General features: G+C 42.1%; 1 protein-coding gene across 1 annotated transcript; it reads right to left on the bottom strand.

Annotated features, from left to right (window-relative positions):
- Window positions 1-2,753: 2,753 nt before the first annotated feature.
- On the bottom strand, window positions 2,754-6,157 carry Tigd4 (tigger transposable element derived 4). The gene has a single exon (XM_021197202.1). It carries the CDS (start codon window positions 5,960-5,962, stop codon window positions 4,418-4,420), a length of 1,545 nt encoding a protein of 514 aa, XP_021052861.1. The 5' UTR covers window positions 5,963-6,157; the 3' UTR covers window positions 2,754-4,417.
- Window positions 6,158-13,600: the final 7,443 nt, after the last annotated feature.

Here is a 13,600-nt window from a genome sequence, read left to right as displayed (position 1 = left end):
AAGGTTTCCTCCTAGCTGTTAGATGGAGCACCCCCTAGGCTCCCCTGGCCCTCGGGGAAGCTGCCCCTTCCCTTCCCTAGCCCTCTCTGAGGCCACAGGCATTGAAGGCAGTTTTGTACATCATTTGGTAGGGAGCAGCTGGTTAGTCTCGGGAGGTTCCCTTGACTCTCCATATCTCTCTGTGGAAAGGGTGTTAAGAGTTAACAAGCCCAGCTAGGATGCTCCTTTTGCAAGCAGATGCCCTTGAACTCCTCAGTGTTCAGAGAGGAGTGGCTTGGTGTAGAGGGTAAGGCCCTTTTCCCAGAATCTCTTTTTTTTTTTTTTTTCTAACATTTTCCACTCTGTTCTGGGACCCACGGCTCTGCTTATAGTTAAAGCTTTCAAAAGCAAAGATGGGAACTTTTCCTCCCCTCCCTGTCCCCATATGTAAAATGGCTTTTTATTGAACCCTAACCCAGATAATGGATCAAGGCCAGGCCTCCTCTACCTCAGGCCAGTTCTTCCTCTGGCCATTCCCTTCAGTTCCTAACTGACGGCGGCATCCTCCTCCTGAGGCTGGCACACGAGGTACTCAGTGATCTTTCCCATCTTTCCTCCCTTGCCAAGTAAAACTCCAGTTTATCCCAGGAGTCCAGAGCTCACGTTTTGTCTCTAGACACCTTGTTGATTCACTCCATCTCAGGACCAGGTTAAAGCTCCACATTGCCTGACTTTGTAGACACAGATGCCATGTTCCCAGTGTTCCTGTCGTTACTGAACACTGCCTGCTTCCTTCACTAACCTGCCAATGTCACAACGAAGGCATTTTTTTCCCTCTCTGCTGTTATCATTAACCTTCAGTGCCTAGCACCATGAAGAGGATAAACCATTTCTAAGTATCAGGCGCCCCTCCCCCTTTTATTAGAATCTTTAGTCCCCGGATTTGAGCTGATTCTACTTACACACCAGCAACCGAAAGTGAGGGGAAATGAATTAGTTCTTCTCAAAGGTTAATATGACTTCTCTAACTGAACAATTGGGTCTGGAAAACAATGGTCAAATCTGGAATAATAATAATAATAGTAATAATAATAATAATAATAATAATAATAAATGATAATAAACCTCAACAGGGTTTAAAGCTGAAATTGCACAGCTCAGTTCAAACAGACGTTATAAAAGGTTACTCACTTGTATGGTAGGCCTGACTTGCATAATGGGTACATAGTTCAGGAATGAAGAAATACACTTTTAAAACTAGTTTTACCTGCTCACAAGCCTTCATTTCCATCAGTAGAAATCAAGTTTGATCTCTCCACTTCTATAATCATCTTTTGGTTCAAGCTATACTTTCTTCTGGCAATTATTCAGGCACTGTACAATTATTTCTAGGGGCAGGTACAGGATTTACTATAGACAGGACTTAACTACACAGTGGACTGGTGGCTCCTTGATGTAGGGCAAGCAACACTGCATAAAGCCCTCTTGGGGCTGAAAGGTGTACTTCCACATCCTCTTTGGGGAAGGTTCCTCATTTGTTCCCATGGTAGCTGGAAACCAGTGCGCAGTGCTGAGTTATAACTTTTGCAATGCGGAGCATGGGTGTGGTATCAGACAGCAGCGTACCACAGTGACTGTGCATTCAGAGAGGGCTGAGGAAGTAAGAGGGAAACAGGTTCTGCCCTCCCCTTTGATTTGTTCCTAGTTTAGGAAGCTAGACGACTATCTTGAACTCTTGACGCAGTTCTTACATCTGACAGACATGTGGCCACACCAGGAGCCTGCTATGTATTTAGTATTCTCTAGAGATATAATAAGATTATACAACTGTCCCTGCTTAAAAGAAGTTGCTGAAGGGTGACAGCTGAGAAGAAAATAAATAAACATGGATTAAAGCTNGGGGGGGGGGTGACTACGCCTTTTGATTTTGTTCTGACATATTACACAAGAGTTGTCTCATCCAGAAGGTGATCCCTTCATTAGCGAATGCATGAACGTGGCCATGCTGTTTATAGTATAGTATCCTGCATGGGTTTCACCAACTCATCTCTATGCCACAGTTCCTGCTGTATTGGGTTAGGACGCTAGGATCTCCCACGGGCCATGACATTCTGCTGATGTACCTCTGTACTGTATTTCATTCAGGGAATCTTTGTGTAGCAGAGGCCCAGCCCAGCTCCCCACTGCACAGTGAACCTGAAGAAGGCAGATGTCTCAGCTGTGCCTAACCACAGGGAGCTGGGGTCCCACTGATGCGCGTTAGGTGCGGTTCTCTTTCTCTTCTCCTGGGGGAGGGGCGTATTCTCCTGGGGGAGGGGGATGTTCTCCTGGACAGCTTTCCTTCAATTTCCTTTCTCTCCTTGCTTCCTTCTTCCAGCTAATCTGTCTCTTATGCAGTGAGAAGAAGGTTTGCAGTGAGGGCGTAGCCTGCATAAGAGCAAGGCAGGCAGGATGAATCCCACAGGCAGCGGTTAGTTTTGCACACTCCTGCTTTAACTTGAACTCAGCCTTCCACTCAGTAATTCAGGAACAACTCACAGTGAAGAATGTCCTGAATGTAATTCAAGATTTGTTCTTAGTAATAAGTAAAGATCACTATTGAGTATACAGCAAGAACGTATAGAGTAAGAACAATGAAAAAAATTTAAAACCAGACTAACTGTAAATATTTTTTTTTTCCTTGAGAGATAGATGGGTGCTCAAGACCTCTTTTAGGTCCATGAGACTGAGCCAAATTAAAATTACACATCAAATCATGAAGTGCTTTTAATTTAAATAGTCAATGTTTAATAATAAAGGAAACTTCTAAAATATTAATACATTTTAGTGCTCAACTAAATCCTCAGATCAGAGCAAATCAACAATAGAAAATAAGAATGGTTTGTTAAATTATTTCCTTCTAAATGTATAACCTTTTGGCAGATTAATAATTCACAACAAAGGATTGTGCTTTGAATTTTTCTAAAATACTTTTCAAGGGAACCTAAATTAGGTATAATAAGTTAAGTAAACATGCTACTTAAAACTGTTAAAATTTTGTTCTCTTACTGTTTTTCAGATGGTGAGTAGGTAATTCCCTACAGTATTTTAATGTAATATATAGGCAAAGCTTTCTCTGAAAAAATTTAGAGAAGAAAAAATTGGAGGAAGAAAATTAAATACCACAATGTGCTAAAAATAAAATTCAGTAAAATCAAGAAGAAAGCTAGACTTTTTTTATTGGATATTTTCTTTATTTACATTTCAAATATTATCCCTTTTCCTGGTTTTCCCCCTCCCGGAAATCCCCCATCCCACCCTCCCTCCACCTGCTTCTATGAGGGTGTTCCTCCACCCATCCAAGCACTCCCACCTCCCCACCCTCCATTCCTTTACATTGGGGCATCTATCCCACCTTCATAGGACCAAGGGCTTCTCCTCCCATTAATGCCCGACAAGGCCATTCTCTGCTACATATGCAGCTGGAGTCTTGTGTACTCAAGAACAAAGCTAGATTAAAAGCTGAGCTCTTGCAATTTTTTAAAAAGCCCCACAAGTTTTCTTGTTGACTCCAAGTGTGTCTTCAATTCTCTTCCTATTCAAATATAAGTATGAGTTTAATAAATATTTCCCTTCAAGTATTTTCCCACTAAACAAGCACACACACATGCACAGCAGAAGGACCCATCTCTCCTGGTGATAGAAGGCAGAGCAATAGCTTTCCATTTGACTTAATTTGACAAGTAATTTGAAAGCAGCAAGAATCACATTGTTCATCATCTTGGTGCATAGCAGATTAGAATATATTTTCATTTTTTTTCAGTCTGGAAGATTAACTAATTAGAACATAATTTGCTAGTACTATGATGCTCACAAGTTTAATTAGACTGTGCATATTGGCTTATGCCGACATTGCCGGCATCTGAGAGTCCAAGGCGGGGGCACTGCCATGAATCGGGGCAACCTGGACTACACAGGGAGACCCTTTCTTTAAAAACCAACCAAAAAAGGGAAAGAGAACAAATGAATGCATTAGGATAGAGGTGGCATGCATATGACTTTATAAAAAGAAAAAAGCCGGGTTTTTTTAAGACTACAAAGATAAAATATTCTAGAACATGATCTGAACTTAAAAACAAAGAAAATGAAAACCAGCAATTTCATGCGCGCGAGTCAGCCAGCTGGCATTCTTTCACACACGTGCTAAATTTCTTTCAAGTATAAAGCCTCTGAAACACATTTTTTATTCTCCCCAAACCTGCTAAACGGAATTTTGCAGTTTTACTTAGTCATTCTTTACTAGGGAGCCCCCGCTATGCAGATCAAAGGCTCTACAGTTAAGCCACCGATTATTATTGAACTTTCTCTTTTCTTGTTTAAGTGATACTTTCTGTTTACATTCCTTGGGTAATAAGATACCCGAGGAAAAGTTACTGCTCTGCAGCGGAACAATACGTGACTACTTAGGTGACAAAGCATTAATAAAGTTTTCAAGGTCTGCTAAAGAACCGTGAAGTTCATCGTTCAGGTCCTGACTTCTAAGAAACCTTTTCAGAGTGCCTACAGCCATGAGCGCTTCCTTCTTGGATGGTAAGGACAGATCCACTTCTAACGCTGCTCCGCTGTCCTCCTCCTCTTCTTCGGAAGTATAAAGACCACTCTCGTCTTGCTTACTTTCTCTGGCCCACTCGGCACCATCTTTCGGGGTGGCTTCACACGTCTCCAGGTCCTCATCCAGGGCAGCGTATTCCTCTATGGACAAACCTTCAAGAAACTCCACTCCTGCCCCTACTGCATGGGCAGTCAGGTCAAGAGCAGCAGCAGCATCTGCATTGACTGTGTCATTTTCTCCCTTTGGAGACCTGAATCCTGCTTCTTCATAGCTTTTAACAATGGTCTCCGGAGTTACAGCTCTCCAGCAGAGATGCAATGTATCAACTGCATCTAGAAGAGAAAATGTAAACTCTTTGCTACTTTCGACTGAACTTAAAAATTTCTTGATAAGACAATGCCGATATCTGATTTTAAGGCTTTTAATAACACCTTGATTCATAGCTGCAAACCCGGAAGACAAGCATGACGGGAAGAATGCTAACTCAATGGACTTGAGGTTTTTCACTTCTGGATGTGCGGGGCAAGAGTCAACGAAAATCACTACTCTTCGTTTCTGGGCTTGGAATTTCTCATCCAGCTTCTGCATCCACTGTTCAAATATGGCTGCCGTCATCCACGCCGTTCTGTTAGCTTCATAATACACAGGCAATGATTTTATGCCTTTGAAACAACGCGGGGCTCGGTTTTTCCCGATGACAAGCAAAGGGAGTTTCTCAGAGGCATCCATATTTGTACCGAGGGCCAGCGTTATCCTGTCTTTGCACAACTTTCCAATTGAGCACGTTTCCCCTTTGAATGCAAAAGTATTTGTAGGTAACATTCGATAAAGCAGCCCAGTCTCTTTCACATTGAAAACATTTTTAGGATGATAATCGTTTAAGTAATAAGGTAGCACATTTTGGTACCACACAGTGGAAGGGTCTATAGATATACCCGTGGCTTCTACAGGTTGTGCTCTGAATACTAAGCCATACCTGGACTTAAAACGATCCAGCCAACCATTGCTGCATTTAAAATCATTGTGTCCCAGCTTCTGGGCAAAATCATTAGCTTTTAGACGCAACATCGGACCATTAACCGGAACGTTTAGACACTGAGCAATCCGATACCACCTCATCAATGCCTCTTCCAGATCAGTATAAAACGCTGTTCTCAGTCGTTTTCTCTTCGGATCAAATCTCAAAGACTCAAAGGCTTCTAGAACTTTGTCTTTGTTTTTCATAATGGAAGACAACGAGTTTTTCTTTATGCCATATTCAGCCGCAATCTCTGCCTTTTTCTTGCCACTTTCCACTGCATTTATGATGTCAATCTTTTCTTCAATGGACAGGCTTTTCTTTTTCTTCACGGTAACGGACTGAGCCCCGGCATCCACAGAGGCTTCTGCCATCTCAGATGCGGCTTGTGCAGAGCTTGGCTCTGAGCTCCTGGTGTAAGTTTCCGTAATCAAATTTGGTTTTCAGTAGGATACGGAGCAGGGCTTTCTACCTATCATTTCCTGTATTAAAGTTGGTAAGCACCAACAGTCTCATTCTCTAGGAAAACCACCACTAGACACATCTTTTCCAAAAGTCTGAAGAAAAATTCTATACACGGTTAGAAGAGGCACCACCTTTGTAGGATCTTGTGTGGCTCAATTTATAGTTCCTCAGAGTTCCAGAAGTCAGGCTAAAATAGGAATGTCATTATGTCAAACCTGCCCAGTCCTGCTGGGGTATTTTTGGAGCTGCAATCCTTTAAGACGATTCATTTTATCCATGCATGTCTTGTACTAAATTCTCCACAGCAGGCTCAGAGATAAGAAACATTCAAATATTTTCATGGAAAGATATCCCGTCTCAAATTCTAGTTTCTTCAAGGGTACAGAATGAAAAAAAATGGCACACTCCTTCTACTTCTTGAAAATGCCAGGGGAAAAGGCAGAAGTTTAACAACTTGGCAACTGGATACTGCCATGCTCAGAGCGACAATGAAAAGGAAGGGAAGAAGTTTCTGGAAATGTAGTAACCAAAGCTTCCAGACGGATGCTTGCTTCCCGAATGGCCTCTCCATTAAAAGCTCTGCTCTGTGGCTTGCATCCCCCCGTGTGCTTTGCAATATATACTTCTAGTCTAAAATACATTGGACAAATTTAATCTGCTTTGAAAATGTGTGCGTGCCAAAACTAAAGAACTAAAAATGATCCTGCATAGATTCTTGGTGGCTATTTTCTACATGAGGTCACAGACTGTAGCCTCTGGCTCTACAAGAAAAAAAAAATAACCACAGACTGTAGTCATGAGCTCAATTTTTAATAGCACATGGGAGACAGTCTTCTTCATAGGAGTCTGCTAGAAATACTTCATTGAAATACTCAATTCAGGTGATGAATATATTCCATTAGAACATCTAAACCCTATGCTCCCTCAAAGCTAAAAAAAAAAGTCCAGTATTTTTTTACATCAGTTTAGTACAATCTATGAATATACACAGGTTAGTGTTGAGAACATGCTTCATAATAAACACATTGTTAAGGGATATAATGTAGAAAATTATCTAGACTAAAATAGGGAGCAAGGTGATCATGTTTCTTACCCTTTCAGGCCCTCTCTGGAGGTTTGTCTATGTGTGGAAAAGTGACTTGCCATAGTATGGATCTTGAGAAGTGACCGCAGTTAGAACTTAAGTGGTCCTGGGTCTTAACCATTAAAGCCTCAGCTGCTTTATCTGTAAAAGGGGAGAAACCACAGGACTAACTTCATACTGCTGCTGTATATTCAGTAAGGCTCAGTGAATTTCATAAGAGGCACCCAGAATAGCCTCTCTCTGTCTCTGTCTCTGTCTCTCTCTTTGTCTCTCTCTCTCTCATACACACACACACACACACACACACACACACACACACACACACACACACACACTTTGCACATAGACCAGCTGGGCCTTGAACTTGCCATCCTCTTGATTCAGTCTCTCAAGTGCTGGTTAGGTCTAACAGTACACACCACCATGCCCAGGGTAACTTCATAGTTGAAGAAAGTGTCCAGCGAATGTGGGCTGATGATTTCATTATCATGGTCTTCTCTTTTCAATCTTTTCAGCTCTAAATTGCAGACTAGGGGGAAGAAATGGCACTTAAAAATAGACTAGAAACAGTGGTGTGTGTGTGTGTGTGTGTGTGTGTGTGTGTGTGTGGTCAGAGGAGGATGTTGGATTTACTCTTCTTTACCCTCTGTCTTCTGCCTTTCCTTTCTTGAGACAAGGTTTCCCATTGAACCTGGAGTTCACCATTTTTCATCTAGGCTGGTCATCTGTCCCCATGCCTACCCCCAGTACCCAAGTTACAGGTGCATGAAGCTAGGCATGTTTTTAGGTAGGTGCTCGGCTCTAACTCAGGTAGGTAGGCCTTCATTCTTGAGCAGCAAGCACCCTTAGCCGGTGAGTCCTCTTCTTTGCCAAGACTCATTCTTAGGCAGCGGCACTGAGACCAGCCAGGGGTTCCAGACAGGTTCACATTCACCTCCCAGACACCAACTCTCTCGCCAGAATCTGTCTATTCTGGGCATGCTGTGGCCAAGACAACAAGAAGCTAATCTGATAAGTGAAGACTATTATGCGGGCGCCCCAGTCTTTCTGCTGTGTCTCCGGCTTCTGAGATGACAAGATACATCTTTTTGCTTGCGTTCTGTTCTGCTTTGTTTTTAAGACAGGGTTGCTCTGCATGGTCTAGGCTGGCCTTGACCTCATAATCTTTATATTTCACCTTCTTGAATGCTAGGGTTGTAGGTATACCCAGCTTACAGAAAAGCTCTCATTAAAATTTTTCTGCCTCTGTTGTCCAACCCAAAGGAGTAATTTGAATTACCAAAATCACAACTCATAGCATTTTTTTCTAAATTGCTGTTGCAAAAATGTTCTCAGTAATAATGACATCATCATGGCATTGGTTTTCGAATTGCTTTGCTGCCTATATTCCAACTAACTAAGGAGGTAGGTAGAACTGCGTTTTAATAGTCACACAGTTATGTTTGGAATGCAGTTCACAATCTAGTTTTTTTTAATGTCCAGTCTGTATATTTTTTAAAGATTTATTTATTTATTAAGTTATTTATTATAAGTTCACTGTAGCTGACTTCAGACACACCAGAAGAGGATGTCAGATCTCATTATGGAGGGTTGTTAGACACCATGTGGTTGCTGGGATTTGAACTTACGGCCTTTGGAAGAGCAGTCAGTGCCCTTACCCACTGAGCCATCTCACCAGCCCCCTCCAGTCTGTATTCTATTCTTCATATTAGAGTATATGTAAATCATATTGACAGAGCCTTCTCTGACCATAGTTTACAATCTGGGTTCTCTGTACCAAGCCAAGTCAGCTCCTACATAAATCTTGCAATAACAACTTTTTCCTCCCTCAAGACAGGGTTTCTCTGTGTAGTCCTGGCAGTCCTGGCACTCCCTCTGTAGACCAGGCTGTCCTAGAATTCCCATGTGCTCGGATTAAAAGCATGTGTCAGCATGCCCAGCTTACAATGACAACTTTTAAAAAAATGTTTACTTTTATTTTATGTTCATGTGTCCCTGAATGTATGTATGCATACTGCATGGGATCAGGAGTCTGTGGGAGTCAGAAGAGGCATTGGGTCCCCTGGAACTGTAGTTACAGATGTTTACCTGCCATGTGGGTGCTTAGTAATAACAACTGTTCTTAAGCACTGATCCACCTTTGGTTTTTAGCTCTCTCCAGCTCTAACAGCAACACATTCTAAAGGCAATATTCTGACTGTTAGGGAAAGCCAGGCTGTCTAAGTAAGTGGAATATGACCATTTGACTCATTCCCAAGAAAAACGTGTTCATTTCCCTGGAGGAACTCCTTGCGTATTCCTGCAAATCTGTGACTATCGTCTCTGTAAGTATTTCTCTTATTAGTTTGATATCAGCATCCAGGGGACCCCCCCCCCCATCTTACTTTATTTGCCAGAAATGAACAAGGGCTGCAGAAATGCTAACTTCTTTTCTTTGTTCATCCTAACTAAAGAAAAAAAAAAAAAGACTGGAAATCTCTAATCTCCAAATTTTAAATCCAGGAGACTTATTTACAGATTAGGGATGTAACCTGTAAAGTCCATGCAAATATTCCAAATAAAAGATTCAAACTCTGAGCCTGGAGGTGGTGGAATATGCCTTTAATTTTGACACTTAGGAGGCAGAGGCAGACAGATGTCTGTGTGTTTGAGGCCAGCCTGGTCTACATAGTGAGTTCTAGGACAGCCAGGGTAACACAGAAAAATCCTGTCTCAAAAACCAAACAAAGATTCAAACTCTGAAACACTTTCGTGAAGCCCTTCAGATAATGAATACTAAGCCTGTATACACAACCATAAAGACCAGTTCACGTAGAAATATGAGCGATATCTTTATTTAAGAAAATCTTCAACTTCCTTCTTGAGTCAACAGTATCATTTCTTTCAACAACAAAAGTCAAAATTTCCACAATGAAATGTAATACATTCCTAAAACAATCAAATATGTGATGTAAACCAGACAAAGTAGACCTTTCCCCTAGAAAAGTATAAACATCAATACTACCCAATTAATAAAATGGATGTTATTCAACCTCCCACAGAATAATGGCTGACATTGGTTTTTGCAAGGAGTAATGGCAGTAACTAATATTTACTGTGAGTGCTCATCCTTTTAATTAAGCCCAGTATTCATTTTCCCCTGAACACATTGCAGAGGAGAAATGCTATCCTACAAGTTAGAGAATATTTTCTTGCTGTCAACAGTTAGACTAAGTAATAGTAACAGGCCTTGCCCTAAAGAATCCTACAAGTGATAAGAAAAATACAAATCCTCTTTGATACATTTGGTTTTTTCCTAGGAGAGTGATAGCATCTCGTGTTTTCCAGGGTATAGTTACATACATTGTTCTGAGGCACATCAATTGGTACAAAGCTTATGGGAGACAAATTAAGCAATATGAGAGGAAAAACTTAAAAATGTCTATAACTTTTTAACCTAGAATGTCTTTATCTAGAACTCTATCTGGAATTGGAGTTCCAGACAATTGTGAGTCAGCACTGGGAGCTGGGAGCTGAGCCTCTACAGAGGTTTACAAGGTCCTCTACAAGGGCAATAAGCACTACTATCTATCCACTGGGCAGCTCTTTCCAGTCCAGCAAGCATTTATTATCACAGACATCTACAGGCCAGGAATCGAGGAAAACTTAGCTGGGTCTCCAGGGTCTCATAGAGCAGAGACCAGAATGCCAGCCTCTTATCTAGAGGCTCCCAAGCCTCACTGAGGTCATCCAGAGCTTAGCACTTTAGTGCTGTAGGAGTGAAATTCCTGGCATTTGGTAGCAGTTGCTGGGAATCACTCTCCACACTCAGAGCCCTCTGTCATGTCCTTGTCACTAGACTTCATTCCACAACAGAGAAAACTCCTGTCCACATCTCCTATACATTTTGATTTCTTTGATTCCTTTCCTAACTGCTGCAAGGTCCTCTACAAGGACATAAGTTAAAAAAGTAAACAATAGCCGGGCGGTGGTGGCACACGCCTTTAATTCCAGCACTTGGGAGGCAGAGGCAGGTGGATTTTTGAGTTCGAGGCCAGCCAGGTCTACAAAGTGAGTTCCAGGCCAGCCAGGGCTACACAGAGAAACCCTTGTCTCAAAAAAAAATTATATAATTACTAAAACAGTGCTTGTATAAAAATTCACACAAAGTTGCTAGAGAGCATACAAGTTCCAAAACTGTCCCGGGTCTGTGGTACATTCAGTTTTCTAAGGGTGCACTCAGATCAGCGTAACAGGCAGACAAGGTGTGGTCTCTCGTTCTCTTTGGTAAAACTATGCTTGTTGGTTTCTCCTCACACTATCACTCTGATATCCACTTTGTGCAGGGTCTACACTTCCTGGAATGTCAGGCATTAAGGCTGGATTTACAAGAGACAAGGACTGTCCACAGCAGTGACAGTCCCTGGGCCCTCATACCCCCACTTCAGAATGACCCAGTGACCTCCAACCAGGGGTCTTCAGGTTCCTCTGGATCAGGTAGGAAGCAGTTGCTCGGGGGATGGTAGAAACCAAGGCAATCTCTACAAGAACTCAAATGGCCACACTGTGGTGTGATCAGGCCAAATCCAGTCACCACTAAGTAGAATCCATTGGTCAGTTGATGATTGTTGCTGATATGAACCCCTTGCCCCCTAACTTAAAAGGAAAGGAAGGTTTGGGGTTCAACACTGAAGGGGAAGGGCAGCGAGCACTAACGACACTAGACATTGATTCCCTGACAAATGTTTGCCATCAAGGAGACATGGCCACATGAACTAAAGCAGTATTCGGACACTGTACATTCAAGAGTATCTTCAGACATTCTTTAACAGCTTACTAACAGAGAAAACCAAGACCACTACCACCTACTGTGAAGTACTATTTTAGTAAACATCAGAATGTCAGGGCTAATCTTTAGTCCTCTGTATACAAGGCAAAAATAATCCAAAAAACAAAGAAAGAATTTAGATGGGGACAGGGAAAGCAGTTGTCAACAGATTTCATGAAACCCATTAAACTCTGAAAAATAAGTATTTTATATTTATATTGCTTCATGAAAAAAAAATGCCCACTGGAGCTCCCTGTATGGATGGGTGAGTGAGGATACCATACGGTCCAGCAGACAGGAAACAGCTCCCAGAGTGTCCCGCTCTTTTCACTGAAGTAATGATGGGGGGTGGAAGTGAGGGGAAGAGAAGCCCTACATAATTAAAGTATTAAGGAAACCAAAAGTCAGGTCCCCAGAATTTATGAATGCTCTGAGTTACAAAAAGTCCCACTCAGTACCTACAGCCTGCCATTTCTCTGATGTGACTACACCACAGGTTCTTAATAACAATTTGCCAAATAAATGACAAAAAATATGAATAAAAAGGCACCAGCCACAAATGTTGTTCATGTGAAAGTGAACTGTGAGTTAAGCCAAACCACCCACATTTCCTCCTTTTTATTTTGTTAATTCTAATGCTCTGCTGTGCCAGATTGTAAAGGCGGCTAAAGCACAGAGAGACATAACACTGGCCGCCTTCCCATTCAGATATCTACCGGGGCAGTAAATTACTCTGTTCTTATCTATAGCTTACAGCCCTCTGCAGAGTCCCAATCACTTTCCAGTCTGAAAAAGCACTCACTTTTGTCTTTCACAACTAGATAGCAAGTATGCACACTTAAACCTGCCCACAGCACTTCTCTAAATAGCAGCAATTGCTGGTCTTTGCTAAGTTTCGTAGTGTGCGACAGAAAACATGTTCTATTACCCAAGTACTGTTAACTTCCTGATGGTTCTGAAAGAATAAAACGAGTCCAAAGTTCAGTCTGCCAAAAAGGCCCTGAGGGAGCCAATGAAACTAAAATACTTACCATACAAACCTGGTAACATGAGTTGTCTTTTTTTTTTTTTTTTTTTTTAAGGAATAAGGGAAACAGACATGCAGAGTCGGCAGTGCAAGGCAGACCAACTGGGGTTCAAACTAGGGGCTGTGGGAATTAGGTGGCAAAAATGAATTCTCACAGGGAAGACAGGAATGGGTTTGTGATGGAAGCGAGGTCTGAGCTCAGAGCCACGATGAGCAGGAGTGTGGTAAGGTGTAGGAGAGGTCTGAGACCATCTCTGCAGAGAAGACGAGCCAGCCAGCCTGTCCCAGACAGAATTACAGGGCTAGGAACATGCCAAGCAGCTCTGTGTAATCACGCCATCATCTCCCTGGCCAGATGGATAGTGTTGGCTAAATGAGCACTCCCACTCCACATACACAAGAGTACTGATTTAGTTGATGAGTTACACAACAGAAAACAATATTGGGGCCAGACCCTGGTGAGTCCTGTATATCAGGGCAGGAGGTCAAATTTATTCAGAATGCTACCAAAGCCAACTGGAGGTCCAGAGGGAGAAAGTTAAGAGTCATTGTATTGGCTAGCTTTGTGTCAACTTGACACAGCTGGAGTTATCACAGAGAAAGGAGCTTTAGTTGGGGAAATGCCCCCC

This window comes from Mus pahari, chromosome 4 (assembly GCF_900095145.1).
Source record: "Mus pahari chromosome 4, PAHARI_EIJ_v1.1, whole genome shotgun sequence".
NCBI classification, from domain to species: Eukaryota; Metazoa; Chordata; class Mammalia; order Rodentia; family Muridae; genus Mus; species Mus pahari.
The sequence above is the reverse complement of the archived record's forward strand: the minus strand, read 5'-3'. Positions and strand labels throughout refer to the sequence as shown.

Bases quoted from the DNA above. Each gene is read 5' to 3' on its own strand.
- Tigd4 (XM_021197202.1), bottom strand. From the start codon at position 5,962: ATGGCAGAAGCCTCTGTGGATGCCGGGGCTCAGTCCGTTACCGTGAAG.